The sequence below is a fragment of the Thalassophryne amazonica genome, chromosome 1 (genome assembly GCF_902500255.1).
Source record: "Thalassophryne amazonica chromosome 1, fThaAma1.1, whole genome shotgun sequence".
Lineage (NCBI taxonomy): Eukaryota > Metazoa > Chordata > Actinopteri > Batrachoidiformes > Batrachoididae > Thalassophryne > Thalassophryne amazonica.
This window is the reverse complement of record NC_047103.1, coordinates 50,762,703-50,779,167: the sequence shown is the minus strand read 5'-3', so window position 1 is coordinate 50,779,167 and position 16,465 is coordinate 50,762,703. Positions and strand designations below refer to the sequence as shown.

Sequence of the window (16,465 nt, the reverse complement as noted above, 5' to 3'; positions counted from 1 at the left end):
CCAACGTTTCCATTTAATGTTAATAATTTTGGCCTGAAGCTTTACGAAATAGGAAGTGATTCAGTTTCAGTATATCAATTGTGTATATAAAATACAACTTCCAATCCCTCCACTATTGATAGGCAAAGGCAATATTTGGGTTTTATATCAAATGAATGAAGCAAAATGTTTCAAACGTCATAGTCACGTGGATTCTTGCTGCTTATAAACATCCGGTGCACAGTCATTAGCAACAACAGCTTTTTTCGCTACGAAAGCGTCTTTGTTGGATAACACCAAACCGTACGACTTATTTTTTTTATTCAGGTCATAATTTATTACGGTAAGGATGAATTTCACGCTAGTTCTCGTAGAAGTGATTATAGTTAGCACGCTAGCTAGGTAACAGGTGTTATGGCGGATTCTGTGACCTGACACCTGCAAATGCCGCCGGGGTTTGGTTGATAACTGAATCGATGCTGTTCATGAGTGTTCTTCAATTACAAAATACTTTTAACAACAGAAATAAACACACATATCGCTTCCCTCCACTTCGACATATAAAGTATCGTTTAATAATTTACTGTGTAGAACGGCAGCCGGCAGACTGGATCGACCCAGAACCTACCAGCTGGAAGTACTTTTTTTATGTCGCCTTTCCCTCCAAGGAGAGAAAACAAAAATGTGTTTAAATGGTAGTACAACTCAGCCACATGAGCTGTGCAGCTAGTACATTCTAAGTGCCCGTCCCAAACCCAGATAAATGAGGTGTAGAAGGAGGCAGTGTGTTAAAGTTTGTCAAATCTCAGTCACATGGGGTGTGAAGCCCGGCAAAATGAGTAGAGTTGGGTCATGAAGGGCATCCGGCGTAAAACAAGCCAAAATAAAGATGCAGAGTACAAATCAAATAGAAATTCCGACCGCCACTGGTGGCATTATCTGACAAGGTACTGGCGGAAATTGGGCTACTGCTGGGCGAAGAACAGGAGAAAAATGTGTCCAGAGACAGCGGAAGAAGAGGTAAACTAGAAGAGTGGAAGTGAGAGTCTGAACTTTGAATGTTGGCAGTATGACTGGTAAAGGGAGAGAGCTGGCTGATATGATGGAGAGGAGAAAGGCAGACATATTGTGTGTGCAAGAGGAAGGGAAGTAAGGTCAGGAGCATAGGTGGTGGGTTCAAGGTGTATCATTTAAAAGAAGAGTATGCTGGAGGTTAAGCAAGTGTCCAACAGGGTGGTGAGTGTGAAGTTGGTGTGTTGAATTGTAGTGGTGATGATGAATATCATCAGTGCATATGCCCCACAGGTTGCCCAAGCAAGAAAGAGTGGTGGTAGGACTTTAATAGGCATGTTGGTGAAGGGAACAGAGGTGATGAGGAAGTAATGGATCGATATGGTATCAAGGACAGGAATGTGGAAGGGCAGATGGTAGTTGATTTTGCAAAAAGGATGGAAATGGCTGTAGTGAATACCTTCTTTAGGAAAAGTGAGGAGCACGGGGTGACATATAAGAGTGGAGGAAGGTGCACACAGGTGTACTACATTCTTTGTAGGAGATGCAAGCTAAAAGCTATTAGAGACTGTAAGGTGGTGGCAGGGGCGAGCATAGCCAAACAGCATAGGATGGTGGTTTGTAGGATTACTTTAGAGGTAAAGAAGAGGAAGAGAGTCAGAGCTTAACAAAGGATCAGATGATGGAAGCTAAAGGAGAAAGACTGTTGTGTGAAATTCAGTGAGCTGGTGAGACAGGCACTGGATGCAGGGGAAGCAATTTTGAACAACTGGAACAGTACTGCAGATGTGGTGAGGAAAGGTACTGGGTGTGACATCTGGACAGTGGAAGGAAGACAAGTACACTTGGTGGCAGAATGAAGATGTTAAAGAAAGCATAAGGAGAAAGGCTGGCAAAAAAGAATTGGGATAGTCAGAGAGATGAAGAAAGTAGACAGGAATACAATGAGATGCAGCATAAGGCAAAAAGAGAAGTGGCAAAAGCTAAGGAAAAGGCATTTAGCAAGCTGTACAAGAAGTTGGAACAGTAAAGAAGGAGAAAAGGACTTGAACCAGTTTGCCAGACAAAGTGACAGAGCTGGAAAGGATCTGCACCACGTTAGGCTGATAAAGGATACAGATGATAAAGTGCTGACAAGTGAAGAGAGTGTGTTTAGAAGGTGGAGGGAATATTTTGAGGAGCCAATGAGTGAAGAAAATGAGAGAGAAAAGGCTGAACGATGTGATGAGAGTAAATCAGGAAGTACAAGAGCTAAGTAAGGATAAAGTGAGGGCAGCTATGAAAAGGATGAAGAATGGAAAGACAGTTGGTCCATATGAGATTCCAGTGGAGACATGGAAATGTTTAGGAGAGATGGCAGTGGAGTTTCTAACCAGATTGTTTAATAAAATCTTGGAAAGTGAGAGGATGCCCGAGGAGTGGAGACGAAGGGTGATGTGCAGAGCTGCAGTAACTACCGAGGCATTAAGCTGATCAGCCACGGCATGAAGTTATGGGAGAGAGTAGTAGAAGCTCAACTTTGAAAACAGGTGAAGATCTGTGAGCATAAATATGGTTTCATGCTGAGAAAGAGCACTACAGGTGCAGTGTTTGCTCTGAGACTACTGATGAAGTATAGAGAAGGCCAGAAGGAGTTACATTGTGTGTTTTTGGTTTTAAAGAAAGCTTAAGACAGGGTGCCAAGAGAATAGTTGTAGTATTGTATGAGGAAGTCAGGAGTGGCAGAGTAGCATGTTAGGGTACTTCAGGACATGTACAAGGACAGTGTGACAGCAGTGAGATGCGCAGTAGGAATGATAGATTCATTCAAGGTGGAGGTGGTATTACACCAAGGATCAGTTCTGAGTCCTTTCTTGTTCACAATAGTGATGGACATGTTGACACATGAGATCACACAGGAGTCTCCATGGACAATGATGTTTGGTTTTTAGATGACATTGGTCTGTAGTGAGAGCAGAGAGTTGAGTCTAACCTGGAAAGGTGGAGATATGAAGAGAAGGGGAATGAAAGTCAGTAGGAGTAAGACAGTACAGGTGTGTGTGAATGAGAGGGGGCCTGGTGGAATAGTGCAGTTACAAGGAGTAGAAGTGGTGAAAGTACAGTAGTGTTCAGAATAATAGTAGTGCTATGTGACTAAAAAGATTAATCCAGGTTTTGAGTATATTTCTTGTTACATGGGAAACAAGGTACCAGTAGATTCTCACAAATCCAACAAGACCAAGTATTCGTGATATGCACACTCGTAAGGCTATGAAATTGGGCTATTAGTAAAAAAAAGTAGAAAAGGGGGTGTTCACAATAATAGTAGCATCTGCTGTTGACGCTACAAACTCAAAACTTTTATGTTCAAACTGCTTTTGTAGCAATCCTGTGAATCACTAAACTAGTATTTAGTTGTATAACCACAGTTTTTTAAGATTTCTTCACATCTGCGAGGCATTAATTTTGTTGGTTTGGAACCAAGATTTTGCTCAGTTACTAGTGTGCTCGGGGCAATTGTCTTGTTGAAACACTCATTTCAAGGGCATGTCCTCTTCAGCATAAGGCAACATGACCTCTTCAAGTATTTTGACATATCCAAACTGATCCATGATACCTGGTATGTGATATATAGGCCCAACACCATAGTAGGAGAAACATGCCCATATCATGATGCTTGCACCACCATGCTTCAATGTCTTCACTGTGAACTGTGGCTTGAATTCAGAGTTTGGGGGTCGTCTCACAAACTGTCTGCGGCTCTTGGACCCAAAAAGAACAGTTTTACTCTCATCAGTCCACAAAATATTCCTCCATTTCTCTTTAGGCCAGTTGATGTGTTCTTTGGCAAATTGTAACCTCTTCTGCACATGTCTTCTATTTAACAGAGGGACTTTGCGGGGGATTCTTGCAAATAAATTTGCTTCACACAGGCGTCTTCTAACTGTCACAGCACTTACAGGTAACTCCAGACTGTCTTTGACCATCCTGGAGCTGATCAATGGGTGAGCCTTTGCCATTCTGGTTATTCTTCTATACATTTTGATGGTTGTTTTCCATTTTCTTCCACGCGTCTCTTTTTTTTTTTTTTTGTCCATTTTAAAGCATTGGAGATCATTGTAGATGAACAGCCTATAATTTTTTGCACCTGCGTATAGGTTTTCGCCTCTCCAATCAACTTCTTAATCAAGCTACGCTGTTCTTCTGAACAATGTCTTGAACGTCCCTTTTTCCTCAGGCTTTCAAAGAGAAAAGCATGTTCAACAGGTGCTGGCTTCATCCTTGAATAGGGGACACCTGATTCACACCTGTTTGTTCCACAAAATTGACGAACTCACTGACCGAATGCCACACTACTATTATTGTGAACACCCCCTTTTCTACTTTTTTTTTTTACTAATAGCCCAATTTCATAGCCTTAAGAGTGTGCATATCATGAATGCTTGGTCTTGTTGGATTTGTGAGAATCTGCTGAATCTACTGGTACCTTGTTTCCCATGTAACAATAAGAAATATACTCAAAACCTCGATGAATCTTTTTAGTCACATAGCACTACTATTATTCTGAACTCTACTGTAAGTGCATTTAAATACTTGCGGTCAACTGTCCAAAGTAATGGACAGTGTGGTAGAGGGGTGAAGAAGAGTGTGCAGGCAGGATGGATTGGGTGGAGAAAGGTGGCAGGAGTGATTTCTGACCCAAGAATATCTGTAAGAGTGAAGGGGAAAGTCTACAAGACAGTAGTGAGACCAGCTATGCTGTACGGCTTAGAGATGGTGGTACTAACAAAAAGACAGGAGACAGAACTGGAGGTGGCAGAGCTGAAGATACTGCAGTTCTCTTTGGGAGTGATGAGAATGGACAGGATTATGAATGAACATATCATAGGGACAGCTCATGTTGGACAGTTTGGAGACAAAGTCAGCAAGGTGAGATTGAGATGTTTGGACATGTGCAGAGGAGGGACCCAGAGTATATAGGGAGAAGGATGCTGAGGATGGAGCCACCAGGCAGGAGGAGGTTTATAAATGTCTGAGGGAGGACATACAGGTAATTGGTATAATAGAGGACAGGATGAGATGGAAACTATTGATCTGCTGTGGTGACCCCTAATGGGAGCAGCCAAAAAAAGAAGATTTCAATAATGGTAGCACACTATATGAAGATGTGTAATTTGTGCATGAAGGAAAATAATTCTGTGAGACAGAGAGACCTGGAGTGGGGTGATCGGGAAGCACGGCCTCCCCGATCTGAACCCGAGTGGCACCAGGACACCCTGAGCCGGAGGTCGATGATCGACTTTGTAGTCGTATCATCTGACCTTCGGCCACGTGTCTCGGACACTCGAGTGAAGAGAGGGGCAGAGCTGTCGACTGATCACCACCTGGTGGTGAGTTGGATCTGCTGGAAGGGGAGGAAGCCGGTAAGACCTGGCAGGCCCAAACGTATCGTGAAGGTCTGCTGGGAACGACTGGCGGAACCCTCTGTCAGCGAGGTCTTCAACTCCCACCTCCGGGAGAGCTTCTCCCAGATCCCAGGGGAGGTTGGAGACATGGAGTCCGAGTGGACTATGTTCTCCACCTCCATTGTCGATGCGGCTGCTCGTAGCTGTGGTCGCAAGGTCTCTGGTGCCTGTCGCGGCGGCAATCCCTGAACCCGGTGGTGGACACCGGAAGTAAGGGATGCCATCAAGCTGAAGAAGGAGTCCTACTCATCTTTGTTGGTAGGTGGACCCCAGAGGCAGCTGACAGGTACCGGCAGGCCAAGCGTGCCGCAGCCCGTGCGGTCGCAGAGGCAAAAACTCGGGTCTGGGAGGAGTTCGGGGAGGCTATGGAGGAGGACTATCGGTCGGCCTCGAAGAGATTCTGGCAAACCGTCCAACGCCTCAGGAGACGGAAGCAGCTCTCCACCAGCACTGTTTACGGTGCGGGTGGGGAGCTGTTGACCCTGACTGGGGATGTTGTCGGGCGGTGGAAGGAGTACTTCGAGGATCTCCCGAATCCCATCGTCACGTCTTCCGAAGAGGAAGCAGAGACTGGGGACTCGGAGGCAGACTCATCCATTACCCAGGCCGAAGTCACCGAGGTGGTTAGAAAGCTCCTCGGTGGCAAGGCTCCTGGGGTGGATGAAATCCGTCCTGAGTACCTTAAGTCTCTGGATGTTGTGGGGCTGTCTTGGCTGACACGCCGCTGCAACATCGCGTGGCGATCGGGGACAGTGCCTCTGGATTGGCAGACCGGGGTGGTGGTCCCTCTGTTTAAGAAGGGGGACCGGAGGGTGTGTTCCAACTATAGGGGGATCACACTCCTCAGCCTCCCCGGTAAGGTCTATTCCAGAGTACTGGAGAGGAGAATTCGACCGATGGTTGAACGTCGGATTCAGGAGGAGCAGTGTGGTTTTCGTCCTGGTCGCGGCACACTGGACCAGCTCTACACGCTCCATCGGGTGCTCGAGGGTTCATGGGAGTTTGCCCAACCAGTCCACATGTGTTTTGTGGATCTGGAGAAGGCATTTGACCGTGTCCCTCGGCGCACCCTGTGGGGAGTGCTCCGGGAGTACGGGGTCCGGGGTCCTTTGCTAAGGGCTATCCGGTCCCTGTACGACCGCAGCAGGAGCTTGGTTCGCATTGCCGGTAGTAAGTCAAACCTGTTTCCAGTGCACGTTGGCCTCCGCCAGGGTTGCCCTTTGTCACCGGTTCTGTTCATTATTTTTATGGACAGAATTTCTAGGCGCAGCCAGGATGTAGAGGGGGTCTGGTTTGGGAACCACAGAATCTCGTCTCTGCTGTTTGCGGACGATGTGGTTCTGTTGGCTTTGTCAAATCAGGACCTTCAGCGTGTACTGGGGCAGTTTGCAGCCGAGTGTGAAACGTCCGGGATGAGAATCAGCACCTCCAAATCCGAGGCCATGGTTCTCGACCGGAAAAAGGTGCTTTGCCCTCTTGAGGTCGGTGGAGTGTCCTTGCCTCAAGTGGAGGAGTTTAAGTATCTCGGGGTCTTGTTCACGAGTGAGGGACGGATGGAGCGTGAGATCGATAGACGGATCGGTGCAGCATCTGCAGTGATGCGGTCGCTGTATCGGACCGTCGTGGTGAAGAGAGAGCTGAGTAGGGGGGCAAAGCTCTCGATTTACCGATCGATCTACGTTCCGATCCTCACCTATGGTCATGACATTTGGCTCATGACCGAAAGAACGAGATCGCGAGTACAAGCGGCCGAGATGAGTTTCCTCCGCAGGGTGGCTGGGCGCTCCCTTAGAGATAGGGTGAGGAGCTCGGTCACTCAGGAGGAGCTCGGAGTCGAGCCGCTGCTCCTCCACGTCGAAAGGAGTCAGTTGAGGTGGCTCGGGCATCTTTTCCGGATGCCCCCTGGACGCCTCGCTGGAGAGGTGTTCCGGGCACGTCCCACTGGGAGGAGGCCCCGGGGAAGACCCAGGACACGCTGGAGGGACTACATCTCTCGGCTGGCTTGGGAACGCCTTGGGGTTCCCCCGGAGGAGCTGGAGGAGGTGTGTGTGGATCGGGAGGTCTGGGCGGCTTTGCTTGAGCTGCTGCCCCCGCGACCCGACTCCGGATAAAGCGGAAGAAAGTGGATGGATGGATGGAAAATAATTCCTGTCTGGCATCTTCAACCTGCCATGTAGAGGAGTCCCATTCAGGCGGGAGTTGTTGACTGTCATCCACTTCACACTGCACAATTCTGGGATGAGCAGTGACACCAGTGGCCCTCAGGACCTATATAGGATTTAGGTCTTCTTTTTTCTAATCATCATTGTTTACATTAACAAAGATTTGCTGTCTGCTTTAACGTGGCTATTTTTCGGAATACACACCAAACGTACCTACCCATTGCACATCCAAAAAGGTCAGAATTGCCCTTATTTTGATGCTGATAAACTGCTGCTCATTCATTGTCCCTGAACAAAGGTGTTTGTGGGTATAGATACCTTTACAGGAAAATAAAGGTCCAAGTCTATAGGATCCTGTTACTTCCTGTCTTAATGTGTTGCTTTGAGACATAGACATTGAAAACCGACCTGGAGCAATGAATGGATATCTTTGATATAACGTCTCTTTGGAGGATCTTTGGGCACCATTGCACTGGCTTTCTGTCAAAGGATTGCTTACCTAGAAGACTCCAGTGATCCAGCACACAGCTGCCTCAGGTTTGAGGGCCTCAGCAACTGGAAAAGGTCAAGATGGTGGTTTTCAGGGTGGACTTGTTTACCTAGATGGTTGCCATCCAGGACCCAAGGCAGGTCTGTGGTGCAGCCAGTGTAGCCACACAAAGACATGCTCCTAAACCTGACCTGACATCTGGTTGTTCTGTTTCTTATTTGATTCAGGTTTATAGTACAACACATCCATATACGGTTAATCCAGAAAGTATTCACAGAACTTCACCTTTTACGCATTTTGTTATGTTACAGCCTAATTCCAAAATGGAGTAAATTTTTGTTCCCTCAAAATTCTACTCACAATACCCACTCACCTCGATTCTCATAATACTCCATACCTTTTTCCAGTTGTTCCAGCCAGACTGCACTGGTTACTTCTACATCCACTTCTCCATCTTCATCAGTCAGTCATCCAAGGTATTTAAATTTATTTACTTTCCCTGCAACCTATCTTGTGAATCCTGATCTTCGTTAAACCTCAAATATTGTCTCATATCATTCAGGTACAGTCCTGTCTTCCAAACCCATTTATCAATCAATCAATCAATTTTTTTATATAGCGCCAAATCACAACAAACAGTTGCCCCAAGGCGCTTTATATTGTAAGGCAAGGCCATACAATAATTATGTAAAACCCCAACGGTCAAAACGACCCCCTGTGAGCAAGCACTTGGCTACAGTGGGAAGGAAAAACTCCCTTTTAACAGGAAGAAACCTCCAGCAGAACCAGGCTCAGGGAGGGGCAGTCTTCTGCTGGGACTGGTTGGGGCTGAGGGAGAGAACCAGGAAAAAGACATGCTGTGGAGGGGAGCAGAGATTGATCACTAATGATTAAATGCAGAGTGGTGCATACAGAGCAAAAAGAGAAAGAAACAGTGCATCATGGGAACCCCCCAGCAGTCTACGTCTATAGCAGCATAACTAAGGGATGGTTCAGGGTCACCTGATCCAGCCCTAACTATAAGCTTTAGCAAAAAGGAAAGTTTTAAGCCTAATCTTAAAAGTAGAGAGGGTGTCTGTCTCCCTGATCTGAATTGGGAGCTGGTTCCACAGGAGAGGAGCCTGAAAGCTGAAGGCTCTGCCTCCCATTCTACTCTTACAAACCCTAGGAACTACAAGTAAGCCTGCAGTCTGAGAGCGAAGCGCTCTATTGGGGTGATATGGTACTACGAGGTCCCTAAGATAAGATGGGACCTGATTATTCAAAACCTTATAAGTAAGAAGAAGAATTTTAAATTCTATTCTAGAATTAACAGGAAGCCAATGAAGAGAGGCCAATATCCATTATCCATTCTGCATGCTAGTTCTCTTCTGCCTCCCTTCATGGGCTGTACAACACAGTGCCATCTGAAGAAAGAATGCACCCAAACGGAATTAATCAAATATATCACGTATGGTTTTGGATAAGAATTGTATTCTAGATAGGCTTCCCATTCAGCCACTGTTTGCCCCCCTGGTGGTTCAAATTCCTCGCAGCATTTAAAATGGTTTCTAATGTCTGCGTCAGCTCAGGTGTATGTTTTTTCCCTCACAAACAGCTCTAAATTGCTGCTTCACATTGAATGGCTGAAGCAGAAGAGGATCCTCTTTGATGCTGCATCTGTGAGGGGCCATCATGGTACATCTGAATGTAGATCTGATTGCTAAATCTAAAGTGCACTTAAAAAAGAAAGGGGACTTCTCTTTCTCACAGTACCTCAAGAAACTCACCCACCTTAACTTTTCCAACAAGAATATCGATTATATTGTAAGTAGTCGCAATAAACACTGACACTTTGTTTTGGTTCTTGAAGTTCTCCCTCTTGGGGGAATCACTTCTTCTATCCATTTTCAGGGTGACATCTCCATGTGTAGGAACCTCACTGTTCTCTACCTGTATGACAACCAGATCACAGGCATATGCAACCTTGGTTTTGCCTCCAGCCTCACACATCTGTATTTGCAGAGCAACAACATCACTCATATCGATAATCTCTCCAGTCTGCAGAGGCTCTCCAAACTGTGAGTTGCTAATTTTAACAGAGAGTGGTCCTGTGCGGTGATAATCATGTGGGGTCATTTGTATTTGTGCACGTGTGTGGTTTAACGTCTTCTCTAGGTATCTTGGTAGGAACAGCATTGTGGTGGTAGAAGGTTTGGAGCAGCTGACTGAGCTTAAGGAGCTTCATCTGGAGAATCAGAACCTGGCACCAGGAGAAAAGCTGCTCTTTGATCCACGAACACTTGTTTCTCTTGCTGTAAGACCAGATTTTACACTGCTAAGTGCAAAATTGGTATGAAAAAAGTGGAACTACATTTCCTAAATTAATACCATTCCTCTCCTTTTTTTCCTCATGTTCTCTTTTTAAATCACAAGGATGCATGGAGCATTTAAGTTATCGCCTTCACTGTAACAGATCTTAGCAGCCAGTAATCTGTGTAAAAGCAGTATTGTGCATGGTTTGATGATGTCAAAGAGAGCTCTGTTGCTCTCTCTGCTCTTACAAATTGGTTAGGTCTGTTTACTTCGTTTACAGCCCTGGCCATGAATAAACACACCAAGTCTCAGCTTCTTGTTTATTTGGATAATTAAAGAAATTGCTGTGCAAATTTAGAGTTCCAACCTTGTATAAATGTACCCTTAGAGATCTTCAAACCAAGATGAATATTTAGCATGAGTACTGTCTAGAGACTCTAATTTGGACAAGATCCCATTAATTGAGTTTTATGTGTGTATGCATGTATATATATTTATATATACATACATGCACACACTCAATCTCTCCCAGTAAGTAGTATTGCAGTACTACTACTGCTAACCCAGTATTGCCACACAATGATTATCCGTGTTCATATCAGTGTACAGTAGCTCTCATATCTTTGGTTATGGAGTTGATGAGGTAGCTGTTCAGAGGTGATTGTTGTTGTCTTTAACTTTGCAGGAGAACAAACGTCCATGTCTTTAGGGTCCTGGTGCTTCCGGTCTTACTATGAGGTTGTGAGACTTGAATGGTAGCCAGTCTCTTTGGAGGGTCCTTGGGTACTGTTGGAATGACTTTGTGTCAAAAAGCATTTCCTTAGGATAATTTCAATGAGAAGTATGACTTGCATTGTGAGAGAGGGTCAGCTGCAATATTTTGGACATATGGTGTGTTACTCTGTGAATGAGCCAGCACTCAACTTCCTCTGTGGTGTGGTGGATGTGGCAACATGGCGCCACGTAGTGCTGTTATGTTCTGTCAGAGCCATTCACTGTTGGAGTGCCACATGTCTGGTATGTCCCTGTAGCCATATCCTATGTTTAAAGCTATAGGGCCTTTCAGATTTCACAAAACTGAGAAAATTTAGTTTCTACTGAAATCCAAGCATTATAATGTTGGTTTATTTTTATAAGATGTTGAAAAATTACAGCTCATTTTAATGAAGAGGACATATTTATCTGTGGCGGAATTCCATAGTGAATGTGTTTTACTTCATCGCCGTCATGCAGACTAACTACAAGAGGAAGCGCATGTGTGCATACGTGTGGTTTTGAGATTACCTGTGACTCATTTCACGTTAACATCCATAAGATTTCTTGTAAATTACTTCCAAATCTCCCAAATACTGGTCGTAGCATTTCATCCCTTCAATTTCTCCCCCTCAGGGGTTGAAATTCTAAATTGTTTCCAGGTGGCATGAATTTTGATCATATTGGCAATATCATATCATGAATCCCTTATCTAAATACTAAGGAATAAAATTGTAGTGGTGGCAAAGAAAATTATTTTCATGACTTAAATCTTTAAAAAAAACACTGGCACTATAGATTTAATTCATTTTGGGCACACAGACGTATACAATGCTGTCAGGTCTGTTGGAGGTACTTCAAGGAATAGTTGTGCATTGACACAAAAGGGCAATTTAATTAAGCTTAATTACACTGTTTAATGTCTTATATTCGGATTCGAAAGACTTCCAGAAACTAGTGGTTCTGATGTCAATTTGATGAAGAAATTGAATTTGTTAAACAAATTAGCACTTGTAGGAAAGTCTGCGTACTTTGAAATCACTTTAGTTTGTCCTGTTTTCTTATTTTTAACAGTATTATTTCAGCACATTCTGTCCTTTATTCATGTTGCAGTCACATTTACTCAGTATATCGACACCAGTTAAGATGCCACCTTTAGTAAATTGAAGGGAAGAAAGAGCGAGGAAAGATGTCATTTTACTCATGACTCATTTAATATTTTGTGCAGAAATCTCTCTGTGTCCTCAACATCAGTAACAACAGCATTGAGGAAATCGGGGACCTTGCTGTGCTGACGGCACTCCAGCAGTTTTCTGCAGCAGACAATAAATTACAAGATGTGAAGGTAAATAAAGTACACGTGTCTGTGAAACGTGCCCTTACATTTTTCTCTTTTTTTTTTCTGGTGTGTGATGGGTTAGAATGTGAGTGAGTGCTGCGTGTCTGACGTGGTATATTAAAATCAACACAGCACCACTATTAGTCGAGCGGGTTTGCAGTGATGGTTCCGGAGGTTTCTGCAGTGATGTGTGTAATGAAATGGAGAACAGGGTTCTAAAGAAGCAAATCCTGCAAATCCTGCCATAGGTTCCCAGTCTCCATGACTCGCACAGGGTCAGAATTATTCAACAAATCAGCAAGCCAGCTCCCCTGAGACTCTCCTTGCTGACAGCTTTAAACAAGCACAAGTTTCTCTCTTTCTGTGGGAGGCTGACCCCCCCACCCCACCCCACCCCACCCCCAGCCTCAGAATCATACATTTGTCACTCTAAAACACCAGCTTTTAACTGCTGCAGTCGGTTCATCTAATGCACAGATAAGATTCATGCTCTTTCTGTTGATCTTTGCTACCGTTTGCTTTTAAGACTCTGATATAAACAAAGATTTTCCTCACCTGAAAATCTTGATGTTACTTTAAAGAGCATTTTTCCTTTTCTGCTGGCTCAAAACACCAGCAGCGGAAATCAGTTTGAAACAGACTACACAGCCAAGATTACTAGTATAACACAAGGGTCCCTCTTGTCAGTATGTCGGTGCAGGTAACGCCTTTACAAGTGTCATTTTTAGTATATATTTTCTGTAATTTATGCAGCCTGTCTGCCGCAATTGATTCTGCAAAGACAGCACTCCAGATCAATTCCTGCATCTGTGCCATGTGGTCAGAATCTAGATGAAACATTATGGATTTTTAAAATAGATTATGACAGGCAGTCAGCCAGGGTGACAAATGGAGAGCATCTTCAGAGGCTGTTAGCAGTGTGCAGGCCAGAGAGGACAGGGGAATCGAAGCCCCGGTCAAATACAGGTTCATAACTGGCCTATCATTAGTCCAGGCTGGAGAGAGCAGCCAAGCTCAGGGAGTATCTAGCCTGCGCTGGGCTCCACGCCCCCGCATTGGGGGGGGCAATTTGAGGCTGAGCTGCTCTTCAGTGAGGGCTTTCTGAGTGACGGCCCTGACACGATCATTTATCAAAGCTTGGGAGCGCGCGGTGCTCGGGGGTCCCCTCTGAACTGATTGCAGCACGAGCTGGAAAAGTGGAAGCGCTTTGGCCAACACAGGAAGGCAATGAACAATCAGAGCATGTCCAGAGAGTATTCATATTTCCAAGCTTGGATTAATGTGCCTTTAGATAAACATACAACTGCAGGCAACTTGCTGGAGGAGCGAGCCTAATGCTGCCTCAGGAGAGAACTTGTAGTTACACGACACCGGCGACACCGCTTATTAAAATAGACGGATGTGTTGTTTATGCACTTACCATTGCCCCTTGTACTTCACATTACTATTCATGTGCGCCTTTAAACTTTTTCTCATTAGGGATCATTTTATTACCAATCATATGTATTTAGAAGAAAAATTTCAGTAGTTTCTTTTTATTGAGTTTTCCATCTGTGACATGTTATGATGATTAATTTAAGCAAATTAATGTTATCTTGTGGCGTGTGTGTGTGTGTGTGTGTGTGTGCGCGCGCGCGTGTGCGTGCGTGCATTTGCAGGAGTTGGAGGACGTGTTCCAGTGTTGGCCTTGGCTGTGCGAAATGGATTTGCAAGGGAATCCTGTGTGCCGAAAACCCAAATACAGAGATCGTCTGATTATGGCATGCCGAAGCCTCGGTGAAATATTTTACACTCTGCTTCTTATTGAAAGCATTCAAATTTAAAATTACCAAGGTGTATCTCTTTTACTTTAACATATCCAGGCAATGATTTCATACATCACATAATGCCAACATTTAAGTTTACTCACTGCAAAAAAAAAAAAAAAAAAAAAGTCCTGTGTGGTCTGCATTTTTTATTTTTTATTTTTTTTTAATTTTTAATTAATTATTATTTTCTTTATTTTGGTTTAATAGAGGACCTTGATGGGAAGGAAATTACTGCCTTGTCCAGACAGTTCCTCACTAACTGGAAAGCTTCAAAGGAGGCCAAGAAGAAAAAGGACAAACAGGTCGTAAATCAGTCAGTTGTAAATAACAATATTTTGGACTAATAATCAATTTACATACATAACCATAATTGCTCCTCCATACTTGAGCTCATACAAATTTGGCCAAGAATGCCAATTTGTCAACAGTGATTCTCATTTTGTTTTTGTTTGTTTGGTTTCTTTTGCTTGTTAGTGATTTATGTCGCTTACATGCAAAGAGTATGTAATTGTATTACAAACATACACACTTGTTTAAAAAATGAATTATTCAACCTCATCTTGATGTGGACAAGAAGACATGTCAAGAAAGCGATAAATGAATTGTGGGACAGCTTGTGAAAGGCCATTGCTGTTTGTTATTTATGAACGCAGTTATTTTAATTTTTTGTTTTAATTATGTTGGATGGGTCTGTTTAAATTTTAAATAAGTGTGTGTTCTGTGATTGATGCACCAGCACCCGTTCAGCTGCAGTGTTGTTCTTCACACAGACTCTTCATCAATTATTCTTTTACTGAATTTCAGTGTTCCTTCTATATACTTTAATGATTTGATTTTTTTTTTTTAGTGATCATGTTATTAACCAGCTTGGATGCCTGCTGTGTGTTGTTGTAAAATAAAACATTTACCTGCATTTTAAATGACTAATTAATTGTAAGATGAAATGCCGTGAGCTGATGATGCCCATTATTCATGTTTTTCTGTTTATAGGTATGAAAACTTAAAGATTCTTCAGTTTTGTTGTCGTGGAGATGGAGCTACCCTGAAGCCTTCACTTCTTCTCCACAAACAAATCAGCTACAGCTCAGGACTGTCTAATTTCTTTAGCTCCATAACCACAACCGCAATCTGTGATCCTTTTGTGTCAGAACCAGCACGGCCTCATCCCAAGGTATCGCTGTGCCAGTGCTTCTGACACGTTGCCACTGTTGGCTTGTGGAAGATAACCTACTCTTTGGTTGTTGTGTGCTGATTTTCACCTCCCATTAAGAGCCTGTTTTCCTTTTAACTAAACCTTCTGAAGTCATTATTTTGTTTTTTGTACTGTTTTTAAAATCCTAAACAATGTTTTGTTTTCACCTGTGTCTATCTGTTGGCACAATTAAAAAGAATGTTAGGAACCAGTTTGCATTAGTCAGCAGAAAAGTTAGGCTGTGGCTGGAATATGGTGAATCCGGAAAGTTTTCACAGCGCTATAGTTTTTCCTCATATTTTGTTATATTACAGCCTTATTACAAAATGGATGAAATTAATTTTTTTCCTCAAAGGGTTTTATTTTTTTTACATTTTTCCAGATTTCTTAAAAATAATAATAATAAACTAAGAAATCTCATGTATGTAAGTATTCACAGCCTTTGCCGTGAAGCTGAAAATTGAACTTGGGTGCATCCTCTTTCCACTGATCATCCTTGAGATGTTTCACCAGCTTAATTGAAGTCCACCTGGGGTCAGTTCAGTTGATTGGACATGATTTGGAAAGACACACACCTGTCTACATATAAGGTCCCACCATTAACAGTGCATGTTAGAGCACAAACCAAGCATGAAGTCAAAGGAATTGTCTGTAGACCTCTAAGACAGGATTGTCTCAGGGCACAAATCGAGGGAAGGCTACAGAAACATTTCTGCTGCTTTGAAGGTCCTAATGAACCTTAGTCAGGGAGGTGACCAAGAACCCGGTGGTCACTCTGTCAGAGCTCCAGCATTCCTCTGTGGAGAGAGGAGAACCTGCTAGAAGGACAACCAGCTCTGCAGCAAACCACCAATAGGGCATGTATGGTAGAGTGGCCACACAGAAGCCACCCCTTAATAAAAGTCAAATGGCAGCCCACCTGGAGTTTGACAAAAAGTACCTGAAGGACTCTCAGACCATGAGACAAAATTCTCTGGTCTGATGAGACAAA

The 16,465-nt window shown here is 43.7% G+C and overlaps 1 protein-coding gene across 2 annotated transcripts; it reads left to right on the top strand.

The window, feature by feature from the left end:
- Positions 1–210: 210 nt before the first annotated feature.
- Positions 211–15,849, top strand: ppp1r42 (protein phosphatase 1, regulatory subunit 42). Of its 2 annotated transcripts, none has more exons than XM_034169748.1 (9): positions 211–322; positions 8,495–8,563; positions 9,685–9,893; positions 9,981–10,147; positions 10,245–10,383; positions 12,364–12,480; positions 14,133–14,250; positions 14,490–14,584; positions 15,431–15,849. In XM_034169748.1, exons 3-9 carry the CDS (start codon positions 9,762–9,764, stop codon positions 15,506–15,508), a joined length of 846 nt encoding a protein of 281 aa, XP_034025639.1. In that variant the 5' UTR covers positions 211–322; positions 8,495–8,563; positions 9,685–9,761; the 3' UTR covers positions 15,509–15,849. The 2 variants fall into 2 exon arrangements, with proteins under 2 accessions (XP_034025639.1, XP_034025647.1); XM_034169756.1 differs by having other exon boundaries at positions 15,273–15,849.
- The last annotated feature ends 616 nt before the right edge of the window (positions 15,850–16,465 follow it).

Excerpts from the sequence above, each read along its gene's own strand:
- ppp1r42 (XM_034169748.1), top strand. The coding sequence starts at position 9,762 with ATGGTACATCTGAATGTAGATCTGATTGCTAAATCTAAAGTGCACTTA. Across the intron at positions 10,384-12,363 it reads GAACACTTGTTTCTCTTGCT|AAATCTCTCTGTGTCCTCAA; the intron begins GTAAGACCAGAT and ends TATTTTGTGCAG. Across the intron at positions 14,585-15,430 it reads AGAAGAAAAAGGACAAACAG|AACCAGCACGGCCTCATCCC; the intron begins GTCGTAAATCAG and ends CTTTTGTGTCAG.